The sequence below is a fragment of the Protopterus annectens genome, chromosome 4.part1 (genome assembly GCF_019279795.1).
Source record: "Protopterus annectens isolate FY-2018-M chromosome 4.part1, PAN1.0, whole genome shotgun sequence".
Lineage (NCBI taxonomy): Eukaryota > Metazoa > Chordata > Ceratodontiformes > Protopteridae > Protopterus > Protopterus annectens.
This window is the reverse complement of record NC_056734.1, coordinates 762263751-762290456: the sequence shown is the minus strand read 5'-3', so window position 1 is coordinate 762290456 and position 26706 is coordinate 762263751. Positions and strand designations below refer to the sequence as shown.

The 26706-nt window shown below is 38.9% G+C and overlaps 1 protein-coding gene across 6 annotated transcripts in view; it reads right to left on the bottom strand.

The window, feature by feature from the left end:
* The window catches only part of PLCH1 (phospholipase C eta 1), a 3453772-nt gene that overhangs the window by 639322 nt on the left and 2787744 nt on the right, over positions 1 to 26706 (bottom strand). For all 6 annotated transcript variants that reach the window (XM_044070508.1, XM_044070510.1, XM_044070513.1 and 3 more), the window contains one exon: positions 8278 to 8385. In XM_044070508.1, coding sequence (XP_043926443.1) covers positions 8278 to 8385 — 108 coding nt within the window. The remainder of the gene's footprint in view (positions 1 to 8277; positions 8386 to 26706) is intronic.

Below are 26706 nucleotides of genomic sequence, written 5' to 3'. Positions count from 1 at the left end.
TCTTCCATCTTTTTAAGAACTTCATCAGCCTTGTTGCCAAACAGGCGGTCCTGATTTAAGGGAGCATCCAACAATTTTGCTTTAACATGTTCAGGCAAAGATTTCTCCTTAAGCCAAGCATGCCTTCTGAGCACAAACCCAGTAATAGCAGTCCTGCAAAAGGCCTCTAATGAATCAAAACCACATTGCAAAGTATGTTTATGTTTTCCAACTTGTTCAGCAGAATGCATTAAATCCTGTAATTCTTTATTTTCCACACAGTCAGGGATCAACATCATTTTCTATTTAAGCATATCAATAACATGTTGCTGATACTTTAACATATGAAACTGGCAGTTTAAAGCCCTAATGGCCAAGGCTGCAGAAGTGTAAACCTTCTTACCCCATCTATCCAGCACCCTGGAGTCTCTATTAGAAGGGGTAGGATTTTTAGCAGTAGAAGCCTTAATGCCCTTGGGCCCCTGTGAAATAGTCTCTGGATCTGCAATAGGATTTTTAAAAAGGAACTTGTGGGACTCAGGCACCCTGTAGTATCTGTCAGGTTTTCTGGGAGCAGGAGGCAAGGAATCAGGGGCCGAACTAGAGTCTGAAAAGGCATCAACAATGTCAAGTACAGGAGGATTAGCTAAAGGCCTATGCTGAGGTAGGAGAAGGAAATCCCTAAGCCTCTTTTTTGAATCAGAAAAATCCTGGCTTTCCCAGTGGAAATGCTCCCTTAGAGTATGTAAGGCTTCCCCAAAAGAAAAATCCTCAGGAGGGGAAGCAGAGGGAATGGAGTCCTCTGCATCAGAATCTTCATAAGTAGATAAGGGCAAATCCAGATCGTCAGAAGAATCACAAAAAACAGAATCCTGGTCAGAAGATTCATAATCAACTACAGTCCTAGGCCTCTTAGAAGGGGGGGGGGTGGCTACCCCTGATTAGAGTTATTAGATCTTCAGCCATTCTTATCATTTGTTTTTTAGGCATATAGGCCTGAGCATGTGGCCTGGGCATAGTCTTTTCAGGCATGGTTCGAGATTTAGGCCTAAGTAAAGAAAGAGGCGTCAGTTTAATATGCAAGTCCGTAGGCCTGAATCCACCCTCAGGAGCTGGTGCCTGCACAGCAGCTCCGGACCCATCCAAGGTAGAGACATCCGCGGGTTCCATAGTTGAAGCATCTCGCGGCATTCCAGCCAACAAATGGGTCTCAGTAGAGGCCTGCAAATCAAAAGTAGCGGGTATCAGGGGCTGCGAAAGCACCTCACTGAGTACCGGCGAACTGGCGACTGGCTTAGGAGAAGCTTCGGCGGCAGTTTTGGACCTCGGCGGCCTGTTTGTCTTTATCTTTGTGTTTTTTTCGGAATCCCGGTAGTCGGATGGCTAATATAACGACATTTCTGGATAATTAAACGGAGAACCGAAATATTTAGAGGTGAAAATATATTGACGATGGATACTGCGCTGATTAAATAAGGCACAAACACGACAGCAAGGTACGTCGTGGTCAGGGCCTAGGCAAGGAATACAGTAAGAATTAAAATCATTATGAGGTATTTGCTTTCCACAAGTAATGCAATTATTAACTTTTACTGACATCGGTAAGGAGCAAGAAAAAGTTTCCCCAACGGGGTAATTAGCTTTAGAAGACGACTTCGGTTCTGAAACTCGAAAACGAAAATTTCAGGAGTCGGCCGACCAGCACTTGTGAACTGCTTCTACTTCGGGCACCGCACGGCAAGAAAGACTGATGTAATGGTGTCAGCTGCATGTTTTATACCCCTGACGTCATGGAAGGAGGGACAGCAACCGACGCAGGACCCAAGACTTTGTTAATAAGGCCGGCTGAGGGCTACCTGCAAGCAGATAACCCAAATGTAATGACTGCAACAGTGAAACATGAAGAACAACATTGTGTATCCAAAATGGGCAGTGACCAGGCAATAAAGATTTAATGTGTGAGGATCCTGAGGGGGAAGTTTGTGCCCACATTCAGAACATTTCTTTAAAGCTTGAGATTCAGCCACAATGGTAACAAATGGTACAGAAAAAACAGTATAAAAATACTATAAAATACTACAGGTAAACAGTCTTGACAAAATCCGAAATCAGTATGAACAGTAATAATCACTAACGTACATTATTTTAGGTCTATCTCTAAGGAAAATGGTAACTGTTAATGTTTAGTAATTAACAGCGTGTTTTATCTTACCCTACATCTATGAAAAAACTCTTAACTTTAATATAGTAAGACCAGAGGATGACAAGTCTCCATGTAGAGGAGTAAGGTTAAAAAAAAAAAAAAAAACAAGTGCTTTATAAAATCTGAAATATGCAAAAACTTTTACAGAATCAAAGGATACGACAGCCCTAGAGAACACATCTGAAATCTTCAGGTGGCAAACGAATTAGAGGTACTGGACTGGAGTTCAGAGAACTATGGTTAGGAGAAGAGAGAGAGCCCTTGGAACTGTGGAAGCTTTAAATTAGGTGCAGAGGTCAGATCTGGTCCGATCTGACTTCCTTATGTTGAATTCTAAGATAACAGACAACATTGGGTCCATTATTATTTTTTTTAATGCCCACTTTTGAGGGCATTAGTTCTGTTAAAAATGGGCCACTTGTTAAGTGCTTTTACATTTGTTCTATTAGCAGAACATATTTGTACTATAGTTTTGATATAAAACAGCTCCCTCTCCTATTGTTTAAAAGGTGGTATAGAACATAAGATTGTTTTTGTTAAAGTATTTTACATCAAAAACGTAAAGTTTATGTAAGTATTTGATAATGTATACACACACACACACACACATATATACACAGTATATACTAATTATATATGGGTTTATAATACTTCATCAAACTACCATTTCATCAAACTTGGGAATGTCAAGATGAAAACATCAAAACTTTAAAACATCGCAAGACATAAGTATTGCAATCCACATCACTGAAGGGAAGGTAGGCTTTGTCTCTCTTTCGTTCAATGATGTGGATTGCAATACGTAGGTCTTGCAATGTTTTTATTTATTTACATTTGTTTACCGGGATGGTCCAGCTGGGCTGGACGTGCCCATTTTCAGTGGAGTCCCAGGGAGAAAAGCTCCACATACGTATAAGACATTTTACATACAATACAGAATTTACATTACTAAAGACATTTAGTACATATTATTAGCAGCTTATACAACTGGCGAAAAAAACAGTACATAAGTAATCATTCTCAAATCAAGGATATTATACAAGCAATACAGAGTATATACATGAGAACATTCCATACGAAAAGTTATCAGCTAGCAAAATTTATATAGGACACCAAGCAGTGGGTGCAAAGCAGATACAGGAATTAGAGACTAGGTGCTTAAACGTTTCACACATTTAGGAGATATAATAGCTGAAAGATAGGCTATATGAGTCCTGTTGCAGGAATCAGCAAAGTCGGTGGATACTGTTGCAGACATAAGTGGTGGTATGATATTAAGGCAGGCTGCGAGAGTACCTGAATGTCTTACATAGTTCAATGGTAGGTCTATAAGGGTTAGGAAGAGAAGGAAGTAGACAGGAGGGATCAATGGTAGGACAATGAGTGTTAGTAGAAGAGGGAAGTGGACAGGATGGAGAGGCAGAGTAAGTAAAAAGACAGGTGGATGTGAAAGGAGGATGCCAGAGTAGTAGAGTGGTGGTGAGAATAGTTGTGATGGTTGAAGTTAGGTTATATGAGATGTTTTAATTCAATGTTCTCATCCCGTTCCAAGATTCAATGATATAGCAGCAATTTGATAAACTAATACAAACATATATATATATATATATATATATATATATATATATATATATGCACACACACACACACACATATATATATATATATATATATATATGTGTGTGTATACACACACACACACACACATAAATACACTCACGCAAACGCAGAGACAAACATATATACGCGTGCAAACAGATGTAGATGCAGAGACATTTACAGTCTCTCATACACAAATACAAACTCAGACATCAACTGATACAGCGGCACAAATCACACAGACTTACATCCACAGGTATACACAAACTCTCTGTTGTGTACACACACACGCACACACACTCAAATGGATGCACAGGCATGCAGACTTACAAACATACACACAGAAACTCTCACTGCCACACAGATACACATATACCCATTGTGAATGTGTGCACCTCAGAAGTCGGATTACCAGTAAATAAACAAATTAATACATAAATAGCTGCAGTAATGTATTTCAGCTCACTGCTGTCAGACTCTTTCAGTGTAACTAGATACAATCCCTTCTCTGGATGTGTGCACACAACAGACAAAAACTCACCATCAGTAGTTGTGAAGTCTGCGTGTTCATTTATCTCATGGCAGCCAGTGCTGGTGAACCTTTCAGGACTGCTGATCCTCCTTTCAATGTTCTCTGCTTTTAAACAGTGAAAAGTCCAAGCAAAAGGTTTTTGTCTGCCATTTGCTCACACTTTTCTGTTCCAGCTCTCTCTCTCTCTTTTTTTTTTAAAGCTGCAGTCAGAGAGAGGAAAATAAATGGTGGATGAATGAAAAATATTTAGTCACAGTGCTGGGATTTCAAGGTGTGAACAGCTGCACTTCCTATTTTCTGGATATCAGAACAGATTAATTCCGTGGTTTAGAATGCTGAGTGTCTACTCAGCATTTACAATAATACAAATCCATTTTCTAATCCAAATTACTTTTTAGCAATATTTTCAGTCACTCAATAAACACTAACTTTTTCAAGTAAGGCAGTGCTTCTCTAGGTTTGCTCCACCTCGATTACACAAAAAAGTATTTAAATCTACATGATCACAAATTCCAAAAGGAAGGGCTCTTACTAGCATAACTGTGAGTGCATTTTCTGTCATGATACACGTCTTCTCTATGGAATTAGATTTGAATCTACTACATTAATAAGTGCACTACAAACTTCCTAGCATGCTACTCAAAACGTCAGTAAGACCCCCACAGACATTCACAAAGCCTCAGAGCTTGAGATATGCTACATCTTACTACATGAAGATGAGCAACAGTATTCCCATCACCCATAAATGCTGCCATACTTTCTATAAATATTGCCTCCTTTTTTAAAAAAATCACATTGTGAGGCTGCCTCAAAGTAAATAAATAGTGTATGAAATCAAATTGCCACAGTGCAACCTTTAATTCCTAAATATCCTTGGTCATCTGAAGGTTACTCTTCTAATTTAAGTGTGCCACTTACACGTAAATGCTACACAATCCACAAAATGAGAATTTATTACATTTTAAATATTTTACAGGCAGTAAACCATACAGTTTATATTCTGCATTATAACACTGGATGATTACAGGACTGATTACTGACTTGAGTATGACATGTAGCAGAATATTATTACATGTCAAGAAATGAGGATGATATATGGACCTTGGAACTGGCCAAGTGCATTATGGGATGGAACGATATTGAAAAAGATATGATTGGAACCAAAAATAACAGAAGGAATGTCTATTGCAAGGCAGCAACCAACCTAGTGACAAGACAGTGAAAGCAACAAGACAGGAAAAGATAAGGATGTAAAGCCCATAAATACATGAAGGATAACAGTGGTCCATCCATCCTTCTGGCAATCAATCCTTCACTGAACTATGCTTTTTTATAAGCTGTTTGTTAGTCCTGTCAGAAAGCTAAAAAAGCACTGCAGACATTTAGTCTGATGATGGCAAAAAATAATCGGACAATGAAGAACATACTGCTGTCTTCCTTTCAGCAAAATATGATCTGGTTGTTGTTGTATCTCTCGGCTTTTCCCGGTTAGGGGTCGCCACAGCGGAACTCCGGTCTGCTAATGATTGGCAGTAGATTTTTACGTACCGAGTTGCCAGCCCTGATGCACAACCTTCAACAAAGGTACGCCCATTCACGCATGTCTCTACACAGAAGACGCTTTAGCTGAGAATCAAACAGGACAACGTCTTACTGTGAGGCAACAACGCTACCGCAGCACCACCACTGCAGTGATTACAGCAAAATATGATCTAGTCATCTATACTAAACAAGGTGACCCAAGTTCATAAAGAGCTGCACTTACCACACAGTACATTTCAGCTATGCACTACATGTCTAATCATAACTGAGGTAATTAAAATTGCACATCATAACAAGGCTAAATTTTATGTTAGCTAGTTGCGCTGACTGATCAACCTGTACATTTAGGTGTAATTCACAAAACTACAGATGCAAAGGTGATTTGCAAATGTGAGTCAGCACTGAACATTGAGGATACTTGTATACTGTTAACACTTCCCTCATATAGTATAGGGAAACACTATACAGTAAATGAAAATGCTCTGCATAGCTACAACATGTGCAGCACTGCTGGCAGTGTAAGTATATTTCAGCTATTTAAAATACCTGCCATTGAACCAAAGTGAGCACTCTAGCACACTGCAAGTACCTCATCAGCAAGTGTTAGGAAAATATTAGCTTGCTGGAGTTAAAAACCCAATGAATGACACAGATCTCTGTAGCTTATTGTGGCACACCAGAATAGATACTTAATTATTCATGAATGCTCCAGATGGAGTCCTACTTCAGAAATGGTCAACATCGACCCATTTCAGGCTCATCCTGTGAAGACTGTCTGGTTAAGTGACTTTCTCAGGGTCACGCAGTAAATGGAGGCTGCTGGATTCGAACCAAGGACTGATGTGGGGTAAAGATACATCTGCCATAGTCTTAAACCTCCATACCAAATTGGCACATGAGATGCTATCATATGAAAATCTTCTAATGAGGGGAAAATAAAGCAGCAGTAGGAGGAAGTTTTGAAGGCATAGTTCTTTCCTCATCCAGATAGAAAAACAAAAATGCAGAAGCCTTTAAGAGGCGACCATGACGCTGAAACTTTTTTGTGAATTCACAAACACATGGAATAGATGTAAACTAGCTCTGAGTGAAGTACAACAGAGCAGATTGCTGGATAACAGCCATAGAATACATCAGAAATCCTGCCAAAGTGAGTGAAACCCACAGAATTTATATTTCTTTTTTTCTGGGACAAAACTCAGAAACCCTTCACAAATTCATATCTCGTGCATCTTCCAGGTTCATCTCATTAGTATCGTCCCCAATGACTCTCTTCTCCCCAAACTGTGTTCATGCTTAAGTAAAATGAACAGTCAGTTGCAGAGTATTCTGTGTTGTTATAAAATGGCACTTTGTACAAAAGCCCAACAAAAGGTATTCTATCCGGTTAACCGACAAATGCAGCAGTGGAATCTTTGCTTTTGGGATTTGAAAGGCAAAGCACAGTGTAACCACCCACTGTTCAGAAACTTCCTCCCCACTAGGAAAATACCTTTCAATACATGTTAGATAATTATTTTGTTACTGGGATAGTCCTACAAGGTAAAGATCATTTTCAAGGGAAACCTGAGGTATTATATCACTGGGGTAATTTGGTCAAGACACCCTACGTTTTTTTTTTTTTGTTAAATGACATGACAAAATATACAGTTAGCTAAAGAACACTTGTGCTACACTGGACCTGTATTTCACTTGTTGCATATACAAGAGCCTGTCTTGGATGAGTCATGATAACGGTGTATTTATTTATTCGCCATTCATTCAGTTTGGTAACTGATGTACAGCACTGATCCAAATGGACCTACTTCAGTCTCAATCAATAAATAAGTACAAAATAAAAAATCACCACTGCCATAAAGTATTTTTGATTGACTTTACTCTGATGAAGCCCTATGGGTACGATGGGTGAAAGCATTTAGTCTTTTAAATATTATTGCAATAAAGCTTGTGTCTCCGTGAACACTTTATGGCAGTGGTGATATTTTTTTTTTATTTTGTACTTACAGTCTGCGACACTAAGTTTCCTTGGTGAACTACTTCAGTCTCAGCCCATTTAAATTTTCTCTGTATAACTAATACATTCAAAAGCATTTAACTTCTGTTTTACTATATTTTCAATAATTCATATGTAACAGGTAGGCAGATAGAAAGCAAGCAAGCACACACACACACACACACACACACACGACAATAAAAAAAACATGAAAATCAACAGTAAGGCTCAACATGTACCACTAAAACCAATAAGGCATACAATGCACAGCAACATTGACAGTGTTCCTGAATGTATTCAAATACTTTGAAAGTAGCAAAAATTTTGCAAACAGTTATTTGAAATGGATTTTTTTTACCCACATCACTGAAGGCTATTTAAGAATATTCTTTCAGACCATGTCTAAGGTGAAGGACTCCATGAACTTACATTGCTGTTCTTTAATTTGCAGTCATCTTCAATTTCATCAGCACTGTCTTCATCAGAAACATCTCCTTCCTCAGCATCTGCTCCAAGGTGATGTGGTAGTTTCTTACCCTACAAAACAATGCTTGTTTGTTAAAAACCTATTCTCATCAAACAGGAACAGCACACAACTACACTTTTGTGTACTAGCAAAATACACATACACACAAACATTTTGGCAGGCAATAATTACATTCAAGATGAATGCGTTAAATATCTAATTTCTGTGGCTAAAATTGCTAACCAACATGCCCACGTGTACCTACCATTCTGACTTTGCTCATATCTTTTTTTATATATTAAGAATTTGAAAACCTCAGGTTAATATCAGCCTCATATTACACAGTGATACATCAGCATGCACTTAAACAGGCTATGCAGTCAATCTAACGTACATCTTGAAGAGAGTCGATATATGGTAAACACGGATACTAATTATTACTTAGTTCTGATTCAGAAATTTTAGTAATATATGTATCTAGTTAATTACAGAATATATTTAAAAATGTTGTTAATGAATGCCTCAAAAGCACATTTACATTTCTAACAAAGGGGGTTGTAAAACTGGGATATGGACACGCAAACAACCCATTTTGCTCTGTGCCTTCGCCAAGCACTGAGCCTCCCCCATTGACACTTGTGTACATTTGTCTCCCCCCAATAAGGCTACCCAAGTATGGATGCAAGAGCCGCTCATTGGTGACAGGCACCCTCATCCCATTAGCCAGGCAGTCAGGCTTTCCCCCCCAGATATGGGCCATACAGAGACTTTACTATATGTCTGGGCTGCAGAAAGACATGGAGATCTCCTTCTTCCTTCAGAAGCCTGCATCAGAACAGGTGCAGAAAATGAGAATGTTTCTGTTAAGTCCCTAACCACGCACCCAACAGTTAGCATGAGCACCCACATCTCTGCTGGGGCCTCCTACACTTTCCCCGAATAAAAGCTCATTGCCATACAACAACCTAAAATGGCTACCATTACCAGTTTGAGAACACCATACCCACATCCTCCAGGTTTGTGGTTGCCTGTTGTCTGCATGGAAGCAAATCAGCCCCAGAACCACCATTCTGCAGTGGAAGCTACTCAACTAAAACACTCTCCACTAGGATTTCCAAGCACCCAGGATGCTATGTGAAGTTAGGTAATCCGAGAAACAGTAAGAGCTTTATCTCTCTGCATCACAGAATCATGCTAAAGGACTAACTTTATTGACTACAAAGATGTTCATCTCATAAAACATGTCATAAAAGGGCTTGTATTAATCCCACAATGGTTGGTTTGGCAAGCAGCTAACATGCAAGTTATGTAAACATCATCCTTTCTGACGGATGCCAGCTTGAAAATAGGCTTATCACCTGTCCCACTTTGCGAGGGACTGTCCCTCTTTGGGCAGTTGTGTCCTGCAAAAAAACTAAAAAATGACAAATGACTTGAGATTTTAGGGCAAAAAATATTTCATTAGTTTTTTTAATAGTTTCATAAAACAGTTATTTTTTATCTGAAACACCTACATGTTATAAGAAATAGCATAACCAGCTCAAATAGCATAAGAATAAGCTTTTATTTTGGCAAACAAGTGAACTTCTGTCCTTTGCGCTAGCTGTGGGCATGTTTTGTCCTGCAAAATCCACATTTCTACAAAAAATGTCCCACTTTGGGCATTTGAAAAGGTGGCAACCCTACTTGAAAACCAGACTGTTACTGCTACAGTATTCCAGCACAGGGAAAAAAAAGGAACTGACATCAGCCTAGATAGTCAAAGAAATAAACATATTCTTGAAAGTTACGCCTAGGGAGATTTGCTAAATAGCATAAGCAGCGAGTTCAGCTTCGACTCACAATGTTAGGACATCTGAAGTCTAGGCATGAAGCAGTGAAGCAGCATTATTACAAGATAGCATTCTGGTCGAATGTGCATCACACATATATGTTTTGTAATAAAACTGCAGTTGTTTTTGTACCATTTTTAAAAGACAATAAAATTATTGATCTTAAAATGTTTTGTAATACTTTGGAGTTTTTCTCTCCAGGCCTCTGCTGAAACCCAATTGGACTTTCCAGGTAATCAAATGTCAATAACAAAATAAATCAGATATGAAGAACTAGAATCAGCTTTACAATCTCAGTGATATACTTTTAAAGTCTCTCAGAGCACAACCACTGACCAAAATAAATTCAGACAATGGAAGACTAATGCCTTCCTACTGACATACAAGCAGGCATTCTTTCATGAGTTTTAAGTAAAATTAGGAAAGCTGAGTACCTCACCCCCTGTGAGAGCACATTGTGTCACTGAGTGTAATTCTGGTAAATGCAAAAAGAGCTAGTGTTTTTCATTGAAACTATTTTTTTCCTCCACTGTTGTGCAGCCTTGGAGTTGGTATATATATATATGTCTGGGGTGTGTGTGTGTGTGTGGGGGGGTGTCATTCCACATTGGGGGGGGGGAGCAGACAGGCTTGAGTTGTTCATCAAAGGTGGTTTCAGTGAACAGTTTTCTTTTTTTTTTCATTTGCTGAAATCACCTTTGATGACTCGACATAAATCCAACACAGGCTGTTTAGTACGTGTGTGTTGGCTGTGGCTGAATTCATGGTTTAGACAATGTTATTTTCATATGAGTAATATGTTGCCTACTTCTGAACTACAGACATGTCTTCAAAAATTCTATATTAGAGATTAAATGAAAATTACTGGCTTTCACACATTTCATAGTGTACTGTGTAAATCTGACTGTATTACTAATTTGGTAAAATATTTACATATAGTACCTGTGAGCTTGCATCCATTTTAAAAGATCAGACAACACTTATTTTTCTTGTTTAGTCCTGCTTTGTTAGTTTTGCTAGAGAACCAATGTGGACATAAACTACATGTGTTTCCTGGAAGACACCAGCTTTGAAATAAGAACCACTACTACAAAATTAGAGAATACAGCACAGCAACATACATCTGACTAACTGCAGGTAATACACTGCTCCCCCAAATTTCAGTACTTGTGTTTCTTCAAAAATATTAGCATAAAACATTGTTACAAGATACGTAACATAATTTAGTAACTGTAAAATTTCATTTTACTGTGGATTAATAGTTTAAGCACAAAGCTGCAAACTATTTATCATTTACATTTATGACTGGCCCTGAGGAAATTACTATGCCACTTTTTAACAAAAAGTATAGCAAATGCCAGAGTTATGTGGCTGCATTCATTTAATTAAATGGAAAACACCAAGCTTCATTAGTTTTATAGCAAACTTCAACAATGCACTGTTATAATGTAGAACACAAGCATATAAAATGAAAAATATGCAATGTAAAATGCAAGTTAAGAAAGTGAAATAAAACTTCCACAAAGATAAAAAAAAAATTGTACATTTGCCTTAATCTGAAAGATGCCTGCTGCTGTTTGTGATGTGGAGTAACAAAGTCAATGTAGCAAATTGTTTGAAATTAACGCATGACAAATTTTTAATGTCATGAATCTACAGTCATTAAATAAAATAAAACCTCTTAACTTTGGTAGTTTTCAATTAGTTTTTCCCAGATTATGAACATGTCCATCTTATGGCACAACTACAGAAAATGAAGTATAAATAATTTTGAAAAATGTAAAAATTCTTTCAGGAAAATCTTACCAGAATAACTTGCCTACAAAGTCAGTGCCATCCAACTTCACATTAAGAATTATGACCTGAAACACTGAAAAATGTCAAGGTTACATTCACCAGATGTAGCAGGTGTTTGCAACTCTTGCTGTTATCAAGAGTTTTGGTTAAAAGTTATAGAAGGGTCATACAAGGGCGCCAACTGAATATCCTAATTTCTGTCCCCTTCACCAATTATGGAGTTCTACAAAATGATCCACGGGGCAGTCTTTGGCAGACACTTGAAAAATGATGATGTATTTTATAAGGTAAGATAGCATAATAAATACTTGAGCCAAGAATATTAAGAAATTGCTCTGTGATGGCCATGTGTTGAAAACTCTTGGGTATAACAAATTAAATTAAATGTTTAACTCATTTTACAGTTGACTCCTCAGGACTGTCAAATCAAGTGGTGGTCAACCTGTGGCCCACTGACTTGCTCTACCCACATATAAAATGTTCAGATAAACTTGTACTTAGATAATGGGGAGCTTTATAGTAGTTTTGCTACACAATCGCAATATAAAACTTTTACTTATTTACATAGCATTAGTGAAAATGTATGTAATTGTCAATGTTAAAATGTACGAAGCATACTATATAGCAAAATCATGTACACTAGGAACTTTTAAATAATATTATGCAATGCAGTATGTTAATTTTCTTTTAAATACCCATTTTGGAGATTTTTAAGCTTTTATCTCACTCCGTTGGTAACTGATTTAGTACTATGTGTTTCCTCTCCCTGTATGTACAGTTCATACAAGCATCATAATTAGCTCACTTCCAAATTATAGCTAGTATACGTGTACACCTTTTTTTTAATGATTTTCAATTTGCACTGTTTTTTTTTTTTTGTTCATACGGTCTGTTATTCTCACCCCACATCCTCCTGATGTGAGCAAGTGGCTCCTGCGAAATCCAGAGTCTCAAAAAGAGATACATTACTGCAAAATGGCTCTCAAACTCACCCCATAGGAGAGGGGAGCATGCATCACCTTTTCCTTCTTCTCCCTGGCAGTTTTTTTTCTAGTGACCAAGCTGCTACTTGACTCCCGATGTGCTGGATCGTAATCATGGCTCCAACTACCGCAACCGCAGTGTGCATTACATTATAGTTTACCAAATAAGATGCTTAGGCAAAGGCAGGTAGCCACATATTAAAACATCTATAAGACAAATATGAAAGCAGAGGATGTTGATCCTCCTTGTCAGTATTTCACAGAGAAATGTACTTACTGTAAAATAAATACAGAACAAAAAAAGAACCTTAAGTAAATAAAATTAATTTATGTGATGCAAAATTTAGGTTAATGTAAATTACACTGATGACACTGTAAAATGGAGACCAGGACCACTGTAGCAAAGATAATGAAGTGTATGGTGTTTTAAATGACATATTTAAGGCAAACATTGTATGAATCATGTTCATACACAGACCAAACTTAGACTTAGTGCCACAGCCATGAAAATAACTTACTAAAAGTAATTTTCAGCAGAACTCAAACTACATTTATTGGCAGAAGAAAGAAATTCCCCCTGCACCCGCATGTGAAAGGAGACTATCTACACAACCTAAACTTATACTCAGTCCACAGCCTCACAGCAGCATACCTCTCAAGTTCTTTGCTTATGAACTGTGGGCAAGGCCAAACATAATGGGTGTACAAAGGCTTAAAACCAGGGACATTTTTTTAATATTACTCTAATTCATTTAAAAAGTTAATAAAACAGGTTTTGCATCAACATGCATTTTCTGAGCAACAAGAAGTATGAAACTCTAGCATCTGACATTAACAGCTTGACTATAATCAATGATTCACCACAAAAAATCAGATGTTTTGAGAGACCCAAGGCAAAAAATATGAGACAAAATCAGGGACATTCTTCAAAATTCTGCACAGCTCAGAAGTTGGCGAAGCAGTGGAGTGAAGGGCAAAATCCACGTGTGCTGAAAGTGTCTTTCAGCTAATTTACTTTGCAGAATCAGCACTTGCAGAAAGAGTGCTTGAAGAACTGACAAGGTCAACATATTTTGTCATACAACTAACACACAAAACCCTGCTGTCTCTGCCTAAATAAACGAGTTCCAAAAGAAGGTGCTGGTTTAGTTGACACTTATAAGTCCTACAGCTACACTGCTATTGCTCAAGTTAGCAAGTCTGAGAAACCCAAAACATTTGCATATTATTTGCTAAAAACTGGCCTTGAGCTCTGCACAAGCTTAAATCCACATAGACTCCTATCATTAGATGAAATAAACATTTTGTACAGTGACAGAGGCAAATGAATTATGGAGGGGTGCACTACAAAGCCCAGATCTGCAACCTAATTACCACCTCCAGTACTGTGCACTCCATCCAATAACATTTTTAGTGTGAATTAAATGTTATGTACTCACCATAACTAGGCATCTGTGTTGTCCAATTTTCATTCTTCCTGAACAAATTGGTTACGGATCCGACTCGGCTCCATTCTTCAGACTTTAGAGCCAACTGTCAAGCACGTCCCTCTACCTATGATGGCCTACTCCATCCCAAACATCTCAGATCAAATTTGCTGCCATAAAGGCTACATTAAGTAAAGAGAAAGACAGATGCTCAAACCCAGAACTACAGATTCCAACATGGAATCATTAGTTCACTCCAGAAGATTATAGGAAAGGAGGTGGAGAGGAGGAAGTTATGGAAGAATGAAAATGGACAACATAGATACCTAGTTATAGTGAGTTCATAACTTTTAAATCTGATGATGTCCTTTTCATTCTTCCTCAACGAATGGGACAGTCCCCAGCTTTGTAAATCTTGGGTGGCTCTCATGAAAAGATATTCTGGAGAACTGCTGAACCAAAGATGGCTCTACTTCTTGAAATTAAGTCCAACTTGTAATAAGTAATAAAGGATGAGCACTGGAGCATGTTGCTGCTGCACAAACATCACTGACAGAAGTTGTTAAACATAAAGCAAATTAAGTGGCCATGGATCTGGTTGAGTCGGCTTTAGGCGGTCTTGGTAAAGCAAGGCTCAGTTGGGAACAGATCCAAGTAATACAATTATTTATCCATTTAGCCAATGTAAGTTTAGAAACTGGATAATCCAGCTGACTTGATGAAAAGGAGACAAACAGTTGGTCTGATTTTCTGAATTATTCTGTGTAAATAGAAATGTAATTGTCTATGTACATCCAGGAGATGTAGCATGGATTCTTCCTTTGCTTGAAATGTTTAGACAGATTGGTAAATTAATAGTTTTGGTTAATGCTAGATTCAGAAGCCGCTTTAAGTTAAAAAAAAAAAAAAATAAGAGTTACTCTGTAAAGTAATCCTGTCTTTATGGGAAATAATGTAGATGAGAGAGTCTGGAGTTCAGAAATTTTTTTTTGCAAAAGTGATAGCTACTAAAAAGGTGGTCTTCCATGACAGGAATTTTAAACAATTTTTTGATGAAGGTTCAAAGGATTTCTAAGTCAGGCCTTATAGTACCACGGTCAGATCCCAAGGAGGTAAAGGATCCTTTATTGTGGGTCTAAGGAGAAGTGTCTTTCAGAAAAGCTTTACAAAACTTGGAAGAAGCCAAAGAACAATTTTTATCTCCTATATGAATATTTGAAATGACTGCCAATTGCAGTTTAATTGTAGAAAATCTAGCTCTTTTAAAATAGCAGCCAGGAAAACAACAGCAACAGAGACCGGGGCAGTAAAAGGGTCAAAATTACTTCACAATGCCTAAAGGGAAAATATTTTCCAATTGCTCTTGTAAACCTTCTTGGTGGAATCTTTTTGGATATTAGAATGGTGCGTACTAGAGAAGAAAGCCTGGGCTATCTGGCTATCACTGGAACTGGAGAAATCATGTGGCTAGTTTGAGGGCTCGGATACTGGGAAGATTCATCCCAAAGGGGTGTGAGGAGAAGATCTGGAGATGGGTCTGGTATCCAGAGAGGATAGCGAAGATGAGACCAAAGGAAAGGGAACCATAGTTGTTGAGGCCAGCAGGGGGCAATGAGGATGACTGAGCTGATCAACTGGATTGCTTTCTGTAGGAATTTGGGGATCAAAGGAAGTGGGGAATAAGCGTAAAGGAGACTGGATGGTCCAAGTGGACTACAGCATCTCTCTGTGACTCCACCTGAGGGGGGATCAGGGCAAAATACCTGCTGCATTTATTGTTGTGGGGAGATACAAAGAGGTCTTAGCAAGGGTGGTCCCAACGATGGAAAATATTCTCCACTGATTAACAGACCACTTGTGAGGCATCAGAATAGACCAGATGAGTTAGTATGCTGGATTTCCCTGGAATGTGCATTGCTACTAGAAAGTGGTCGTCGGAGATCACCCAGTGCCCATTGCCACACTCTCACTGCTTCTTGGCAGAGGGGGTAAGATCAGGTTTCCCCCTTGCCTGTTGATGTACCAGACTACTTGCACGTTGTTGGTTTGAATCGTAATAGTCCCTAGAGGAAGAGCATCTTGAAATGCCTGCAACAATAAAATGACTGCTGTTATCTGCAGAAATGGCTGCTAACTGAGCTTTGACAGTTGAAAAACTAGTCCTTTCTTTAAAAAATGAAGCTAGGAAATCTAGGACAGGGTCCAACTATCTCTGGCTGGCCCAATAAGAAATTTATTTCCATTTACTATTGAACATTTTTCTAGTGGAGTCTTTTTGAGATAGCAGTATCTAGCAGACACGGAAGGAAAACCTGGGCTGTCTAACTTTAATGGAATTGGAAAAAACATGTGGTCAAATTGAGGCCTACAATGTCCAGATGTGTCATCCTTGAGGGATGAGATATTAGATCTGGACTGAAGCCCAAAATCCATGGTGGATGTAGATGATGAGAGCACAGGAAGGGAAACCACATTTGGTGATGCAAAAAAGGAGCAATGAAGATAACCTTGCACTTTAACTGAAGTCTTTTCTGAAGAAATTTGGGGATTAGGGATAAGGGAAGATAAGTGTAAAAGAGACCAAAGAGCCAAACGTGAACTACAGTATTTTTCTATGACTCTTCTTGGTAGGCGATCAGGGCAAAGGAGCTGCTGCACCTGTCGTTATGGGGTCAGCCAAATAATTTACAGCAAGGTTGACCCCACTGATGGAAAATATTCTCTGCTACCAGTTAGTTGAAAGACAACTCCTGAGGCATCAGAAGAGACATGCTGAGTTTTGTCTGCTAGCACACTACATAGGATGGGCTTCCCCCTGTATATCAATGTACAAAAACTATTGACATGTTACCTGTTTGGATAGCAACTATCCCCTGAGGAAGGGAGTCCTGAAAGGTCTACAATGCTCCTCAACTCCAGGACACTGATATGCAGATTGGTCTCTTCTGGGAAGCATGTGCCTTGGACCGTCTATCTCAAGAAATGCCCTCCCCCCAATTGGGAGGCATCCATGGTCACCGTGGCTATTGGAAGTGGGAGTAGAAACACAAAGAAGCATCCCTGACAAACTTAGTGGGACTGTACCCATTAAAGCAGGGAATTCTTTCAAACCCAAGAAAGTTTTATCACAGATGCCAGAGGTTGTAGTAGAATTGACCATTGAACAGTGAGAGTCCAGTGAAGAACACGCATGTGAAATCAAGCCATCGGGACCGAGGTAATAACAACCACTATTGATCCTAATGCCTGAAGGGCCAGTTTTGCTGTGGAAGAAGGGTGTGAAAGAATCTGTCTCACGTGAAATCTTATGGATCATACTCTGTTTGATGGAAGAAATTCCAATTGACTGGTGTGTCCAGGCAAGCTCCTATAAACTCAGAGAGTTGATCAGGTTGTAGATGGAACATGGCATAACTGACTGTGATTCCTACTGACTGATTTAATTGGACTTAGTAGTTCCTGGCCTTTTTGAGGAGCTATCTGGTTGGGGTGGTGAGGAGCCAGTAGTCTATGTAAGGAAACACACTGAATCTGAGCAGTCTCAGGTGTGCTGGTGCCACTGCCATACACTTGGTGAACACCCTGGGGACTGTGATAAGACCAAAGGGGAGGGCTCTGAACTGGAAGCACAGGTATCCCCAGCAGCATCTGTTCATTTTGATGTGATAGTATGTGTTCTGGTGACTGATGGAGCGCATCCAACCATCCTTCTGAAGAAAAGGTAGAATGAACTGAACTGTAACCATATGGAACTTGGAGGTCCTGACAAACTGTTTGAGACTGTGGAGGTCCAAAATGGGTCTCAGGACCCCTGTTTTCTTTGGCACTAAAAAGAACCCTGAGCAACTTCAGAAGCCTCTCTGGTCTGGTGGGACCTCTTGGATGACTCTTTTGTCTAGCAGCTTTTGAATTTCTGTGGCTGCCAACTCCCGCTGACAGGGTGGAACATTGGAAATCCTTTTATGTTTGGTTGGTGGGATTTGGAGAAAAGAAATGAAATAGCCTCTGGATATATTTTTTTGCACCCAAGTGTCATTTGTGATTGATGCCCAGGTTTTTAGGTGCAGAGATAAGCATCCCCTGACTGTCTCCAGAATGCAGCAATCGGGCAACTCTTCGGGAGCGCTAGAAGGGTTTACCTCAGATGGAATAAACTCCTGGTTTTGTGGACAACCTCTCCCCTCGCATGCCTCTGGGGAACGTTTCTTCTTGAGTCCTGGAAAAGATCTTGTGACTTTCAGAACCACATCTTTTTTCCTCCACGCTGATTCCTGGAAAATTATCTCTGCTGGGTAGAAAAACATACTCCCATTGCACACAAGGTCTTCCCATCTTGCTCACTATGGAAGACCATTTATTTCACTATTGGGCCAAACAAGGAAGATCCATCAAAGGGAGCATTGATGAAAGAACACTTGAAGGGCTCCGCAAAATCGCATAAGTGCATCCAGGCATGGCTGCTGATAGCTATGCCTGAACCCAACACCAGTGAGGAACCTTCAGCTGCATTTAAGATTAACCTCATGGATGGGTAGGAAACAGACTGAAGGATGACCAGATGAGAAGATAGCTGTTTGTGCTCCTCTGCCAACGTGGACCCAAGAGGAGATTTGGAGAGTTCTTTAATCAAGTCTCTCTGTAATCTGGTGAAATGTGCCAAATAACTGAATAATTGTAGAGCAAATTTGATGAGGTGTAAACAATCTTTCCAAATCTGTCCATCGCACCGGACTCGTGTTAGGAGGGTGGACAGAATTAGTGGCTGCCAACACAACCATGGCATCCACAGAACTCCCTTACTCCAATGAAGCCTGTCTTTGGGCTGAGCAAGAAATTTATCAGGGTGACGAGGGATGTGCTCCATGGTATCCAGCTTCTTCCATGTCTGGTGAGACATGAGATCTTTGTGGCCATCCGATGGGGAGGGTAAACAAAGACATAGATGGGCTGGACCCTAAGGCTTCTAGGAACACTGACTCATCCTTGAAAGGGGGATAGGACAACCACCCACCTTTCTGGCTAAGGATCTCTAGAATGTCTCCAAAGGAGATGTCTTCTGGTGGAGACCTTGGAAACCCCTCCTCTTCATCGAAGTCAGTGTCTTCAATTAAAGATTTCTCAGGAGAATCAATGTGCCTCGTTTTGGGCAACCTTTTCTGGGGACCTCATCAGTGGGATGATTTGAAGAGGTATTAGAAGAGAGGGGAAGTTCCTGCACAGGAACTGCCTGTAAACTGAAACAGTCCAGCTGTCCCTGCAGGATAGGCTGATGATGTTCTGAACTTGGATCCAAAGGGGCTAGAGGGGTAGAATCCAAAGAGATAAGAGTAGACTGGACTCTCAGGTGAGAGAAATCCCTCTCTCCCACCTCAAAGGCAGAAAGACCGGGAAAAGATGATGCTGGCCTCAACACAGCCAACACTCCAGGTGCTACATAGCCCCAAGACTGCCCAGGCTCCTGCTGAGAGGGAGGAGTCAGACCCAATCTACCCAGTGCCGAAGCACCAATGGAAAGGACAGCTCTAAAAACCTCAAAGTTGAACCCATCCCCCTGGATCTGGTGCTGAAGCTTCTGTTCCAAGACTTGTCCTACTCAAGGTGGATCGGCACTGACTGAGTTAGGGACGCAGTCAGAGTTAAGGACCTAGCTGTCTTTAGGTCCAATGCATCAACTCTCAGAAGTCTCAGATCTGAGGGCTCCAAATGTGCTGGACAGATGGAAGAAGGAGAAGCACTTGGATGCAAAACAGGTTGGTGTCTAACAGACCCAATGGGAGATGGAGGTAGTAACACTCCATCTAAATATGAACCCTGAGGAACTTCCTCATCATCCTATCCACATCTGCTTCAAATAGACTCTGGGATGACCTGATAGAGGATGATGTGGAAGGTGGACGTGGCATTCCCTTTGGAGTCTCTTGTAAGAAGGGTGATCGTAGCCATGGGGAAATAGGCTCTGGTATAAAGTGAGGGCTCCCGGTCCTAGGAGATTTCAGTGTCCCTGATGCTGGACCCAAAAGTGTCAGTTCTGAATTTTCACCAATTTAGTTGGTGGCCCCATGGCTGGAGAAGGCTTTGGAGAACAGGCCAGGAGTGTGTTTTCTGTTCTCCCTGGACTCTAAAGAGGATTTCTGTTTCTTTGTGGGGGTTTGAGCCCCTGAAACAGAAGCAGCAGTGGAAGATGCAGATGAAGGAAGCAAACCCTTTAAAACTAGTTTATTGCAGTGATCGCTCAAGGCTTGAAAATTGAAACCCGAATCTGACAGAAGGTTTCAAGGTGGGATGCTCCTAAACAATACATGCACTCCATGTGGACATCAGAATTGGGTATCTTATGCCCACAAGAGGTGCACTTTTAAAAAGCTGTTGGCTTTTCAGCCATATTAAGAAGTTAGAAATATAAGAAACAAAAAAAAAAAATATATATATATATATATATATATATATATATATATATATACACATATATATATATTTTCTAAGGAAAGAAGAAATAGCAGAAATGGTATATCAGAAAATGGGTAGGAAACGTTAAAGAAAGGGAGGAATGGTGAAATATAAAGAAGAAATATAAACATTTTCACACATAAGGTTGATAAGCTCCTGTAAAGCTCAAGAGAGTGTGATCCATGTCTGAAGCATAGATGCAGCAAACGAAATCTGAGGTATTACAGGGCTCTGAGACATTATGGGTAAAGGAAGAAGCTACAGAGTCGGATCTGAGAGTGTAAGTAAATGTGGCTCAGCCGGATCGGAGGATAAATTCGAGAACCATCAGTTGAATAAATGAAAATGACATCAGATCTCTGAAGGCAAATAATCTATCTTTGAATGTTTTTTATGTTTAAGACAGTTAATAATAGTTTGCACTTCTGATAGTATAGGGCCCATTAGTGATTACATTTAATCTTTATTCACAGTTAGTCTCGGTGATCATAAGAAAGACAGTACAGTTTGCTCTTACATAGGTTTGAGTGGAATTTTTGAAATTATGTAAAACAGACAGTTTACCACTGTAGGCCTTCATATGCACACCAAAGAGTTCTGAAAGCCTGTACCAGCAGCTGGCTATTTAAGTCTTCTAACTAGTCATCTGGTAAGCCTACAGTATCATGAAATAATAGTAAAATCTTAAGTTTGTCTAAGGCAATAGCTGTTCTGTTGTCAATAAGTGCCTGGATTCTATAACAAAGAGCCTTTATCAAATCACTTACACAGTGCTCCCTGCCTATATGATGACAGTGGCTATCTGCATCTTTTAGACAGCTACATGAATGAGCTGGGCTTACACAAGCCCTAACTATAGCAAGTAGTATCATTTAAATGCATCACACAATACTTACTTGAGATGTACTGTCCTCATGTTAATATATGCTATTATTGTAACCTAGATGCCAAGCAACTAATGATCGCTTTGGAGAAAATTGCAAAAATCAGGTTTAGTGTGCCCAAGAATGTGTTTTGATGAAAACACTAATTCAGCAAGGTAAAACACAATACTTGCGGACAAGAATTGGTGCATTATAAATCTCTGAAAATTATGTGCAAAATAAATGGTGACAAACTGAATGAACACATCTAGCAGGTGTATCTAGATGATTCATGATAAGTCTAGCCGTAGCAGAAGTTTTAGTGTTGCTGAGGGGTGCTAGGATATCGGGGTCTTTGGTTCACAGTTGAAATCCCTCTCCATAAATACACTTCCTTACTGATAATTCTTTAATAGGCATTGTAATTATACTCTCAGAAACAAAGATAGCCCTCACTCACACAGGCCTCCTTATAAATTGGCCACTAGTGAAAAAGCCTTCTCTAAAAATGCACCTTTCAGTTGAAATAAACTCTCAGAAAAAAATAAAACAAATCAATGAACTTACTAGCTTCAAACTTCAACTAAAACCATCTGATAAACAGTATGTGTGTAAACATTTCAGAGAAGTGGGCTAGAAAGCCCCTATAAGGTAAGGAACAATTATGTATTCCATATGCTGGCTTAATACCAATTCAGCTCTTACCACACTCATTAAACTGCATTTTTGAAACTGAACTGTAAGTGAATTTATTCCATCAGTAATGAACTGAACCTACCTGAAAATTCAAAATTATCTGTTCCTAAATGAAAATTCATACTGTGCAATTTCTACAACTACGTTACTGCCAGTGTAAATTTGTATGCAAATAGTTCTACATTCTGTTGTTTGTATGTTTAGCTGTATTGTCTGCTCTCTTTTTCCTGGGTTGTGAATGAAAAGGGTACTTGGACCAGTTCATTTACCCAGTTAAATGTTAAGTAAATACAAATAAAACAAGGAAAATGCTTTTCATTTACTAGAATAAACATCAATTTACCATATGTGATTTAAGCCGGAACTAGTATACTGCTAGAGGAGTTTTTTTTTTTATTCTTTGACAGTTGTCTGTTGTTTTAGCATAACAGCCACTTACATGGTTTCCTGAGGGATGCAAGGACGGACATGCTCATTGCTAACTCTACCTACTTAATCTGGCAAGCCTCTTTTCATGTAGAAGTATCTCTAGTACAAATACCACTTTACAGAATCCATTTAGTAGTTTTACAGAGCTGATTAAGTTTAACTGGATTATGTAGTTTATTAACATTCAAAGACAGACGTTATTTTGTATAATGGAAATAAATGTTAATTTGTTCTTGCTTGTTGCTTCTTTGGAGCTCAGGCCATGTGTGAAAAGGTTCAAATGAACAGCCCACTTACCCTGAAATCAAATGGGAATAAATATATTAATAAATAAAGTTGGTGAATGTCTTCTAATAGTACCTTGCCTTGCTTCATATGAAAGACTACTGTTGCATTCTAATATTCACATGTGGTGAAAAAAAAGAAAAGTGAGGCTGGTAAAATTATGTATGCTATGAAAATTATTTCACAAATAAGGAGCTATGAAAATTATTTCACAAATAAGGAACTAACTTATTATATGTTCTCAACATGGATGCCAAGATTCACATCTCAAATTTCTCTTTCAAGATGAATTAGTTGTCATCCATGTCTCAGACACATAAATAAGCTAGATATTTCCTGAGACCCAATCCTTACCCTCTGTTATATATATATATATATATATATATATATATATATATATATATATATATATACACATATACATATACATAAAAAGAAAGTTGTCTTAGACACATTTAATATTCTTGAATTGTTCCTCATAGTGCACCACCAACATACTGCAAAATTATTGAAGTACATGGGGTGCTCTGATTATGCCCCGAGTTCTAGACAGAAATAACCTTGTTTAGTTGTTTACCAAGGCTTGTGTGTAATAACTTAGTTACACCAAGCTTGTAACAGTGAGGGGTTTTAAGGTATGGATTTCAATGTTAGAACTTTACATGGAGACACATATGGTGATCACCACAGCACTGCACTAGAAACCAACCATGGCTACAGCTCTTGCTGCAAACACACACAGAAGCCAAAACTGTAGTGTACTTCTGACTAACCAACAGCTGTCAAAAGCTGTTAGATGCTTCATAGAGGCAAATAACACTCTCCACATATTTAGAAAGAATTGTCATATTTCAAAACCAAGCTGTTATGGATCCAAGAAATTAAGTCAAGAATTTCACCTCTTTGCCTTCAAGATGAACTTCTTGAATCCACTCCTATAACACTTAACTTGGTTACGATCACCACTATTTTAAGAAAGTATTAGCCATATTAAAATCACTTATTAGGATGGTAATCATTTACATTTATCGTTGCACTTTTTTGCCTTCTCATAGAATGAGAATGTTTACTGCTTTGTACCCAGTTCTTGGCTAAAAATGGTCTTTGATTCAGACCAACTGCCGGAATGACATATACCACAGCACAGTGGTGGGGACGAAGCATGCTAAGCCCATAACCCAGAGGCCAATGGATCAAAACTGAAAAGGAGAAGAAGCTTTTTTCTGGCAGTTAGTACTCAGTGCTAAGGCTGTGAATTATAGTTCCTGTGGTACAGGATTTTATTCCGTCAGCCCTCATGTCCCTGAACCAGACAGTGCTTGAGGGCAACTGGGAATTTGAGGGAGGCTCCTCAATGATCCCCTGAGCTGGAAAACTAGTAACTGCCTATAAACCTATGGATACAGCTTAGTTTAACCAAAAAGAAAGTAATATGAGATAAACACAGCAGAGATGAGGATCATAGCACATGGACGGCTACAATAAATCAAATAAAAATATAATACAACTTAATTAACAGGGGTGTAAAAGATCCTTGCAACACAAACATACCCCATGCCTTCTGACAGTTCATACTAGTTCCAGATAAAAAATGTCTCTGCTCACCCTCTTAGGAAGGGCCTCATGGAAATGGTCTTCTATAGCTAACGTGGAGGAACATACCTCTCTGCTTGGTTTCAAAGAACACAACAATTCTAGTGACTACATAATATTAAAAAGTTGTGCAAATGTAAACTGCAATAATAAACAACACTACCAATGACTATGACAGTTGAATGTAATAAATGGCTCATAAGTGCACAGCTAAAGGGATCTTTCTTAAGTTAGCGTACTCATCATGTGATAATTTTTAAAGCGAGTAATGATCTCTAACCAAAGAATTTCAGGAAAAGTTTGAATAGAATAAAAGAGAAGAGAACATAATATAAGACAGGGCATTCATTCTAAATTAAGTGCATTATTCTGAGACCAAAGCATACTGCAGAGAGTTTAATAAGTCAGTTACTTGACATATTTCTATAAAAAAATTGCTGCTTTGAAAGAATCGTCTGCCAAGATGGTAAAGAAGAATGCTGCTTTATGTTAGATGCTGCCACTCCATAGTCTCAACTTGTGTTATATTTTTTATTTTTATCAAGAGGCAATAGATGACTTCTTCCACTTTTCAAAACAACTTCACTCAATTTATTAGGATAACATGCCTGAAAAGGGATACTTTTCATCTTTAAACTGGACTTTTCTCTCACTCGGCCTTACCTGCCCTCCTTTTACACTCTTTTCATCTCCTATATACACTCTCTTTTTTCTTCATCAGTCACTCTACTGATCAAGAGACACATTCCAAAATACCATGGCCAACCTTAAGAGGCAGCCACCAAGGCTAGGTGCACTCTTATTAAAATTATTTATTTCTTTACTTATTTACATATTTAACCCACTATAAAAAGGAAATGCTGCAGTCCTGGTATCCCTGCTCAAACAGTCACTGCTGTAATCAACCTATGGGGGTGGCTTTCTGCTCCACCCCCACCTACAATCTAGAAAAGAAATGAGAAATCTTGGATGGGAGAGAAAGGAGTTGAATCCTGCAAATTTTGGACAGCAAAGTAATCGCCACATTGAAAACAGAAGTGGGAGTCCATAGCTGATGGTACCATGAGTGTTTGGAAGGGAATGCTGTGCTCAGGGTGCAGCTGACTCAAGACTATCAGGACTGTAGCAATAAAAACTTTATTTTTTTTCACTAGCAGATAAACAGACACAGGCAGTGGCAGCTTTGCCGAACTAATATGTTATTTCTGTGCAGCAAGCTGGAGTACTTTCCTGTAGCTTACTAGAGTGTGTAGCAGAAAGCAAATTACTGCGGACGTTATATATTTATCTTTTTTTTTTTTTTTAATAGAATTAGACATCTTTGGGGTACACTGTTAAAGTGCTTACAGCTGAAGGGTATAAAGACTGTATGTGCATAAAAATGACTGACCCTGCTGTTGTTTACTCATATTAAACAGTTATTATTCCCGCTTTTCAGGACTGATGTGCATTTGTATAATAAATTTGAATACTTTAAAGATGAACTACATTACTGAGGCCATTACATTTTCATCACAATCAGACAACTGAGATGTACACAGTCAAAGTGTCTAACTGCAGAGTACATGGAGTTGTCTTGGGATGAAAATGACTGCTCCTGTTGTCATTTGCACATGGTAAACTGTCCCTCTGGATTTCCAGGACTAGTATGCGTTTGTGAGAAGTAAGTTGGAATACATTACTGCAGCTACTATATGTTTGTATAAAACAAACATGGAATATATAATTGTGACAATTTGCATGATATGCAGACATCTTTGATGTATACACTCAAAAAAAAAATGACTGCAACTGATTAGTACAAGGATTGTCTGTGAAAAACCCAGAGCTGTTGGACATGCTGCACCTAAAGAAATCCCAATCCCTCTGAGCTACACGCTCTAGGGACCTAAACCTTGTCACCACAATAAACAGGACATGCTGGAGAGATAGATTCCTGTCCCAGAGACTTCCTATATTCTGGAACAAGTTACCAATCTATGTCAAGCAAAGTTCCTCATTAGCAGTTTTCAAGAAAAATCTTGATGAGTGGATGGGAAA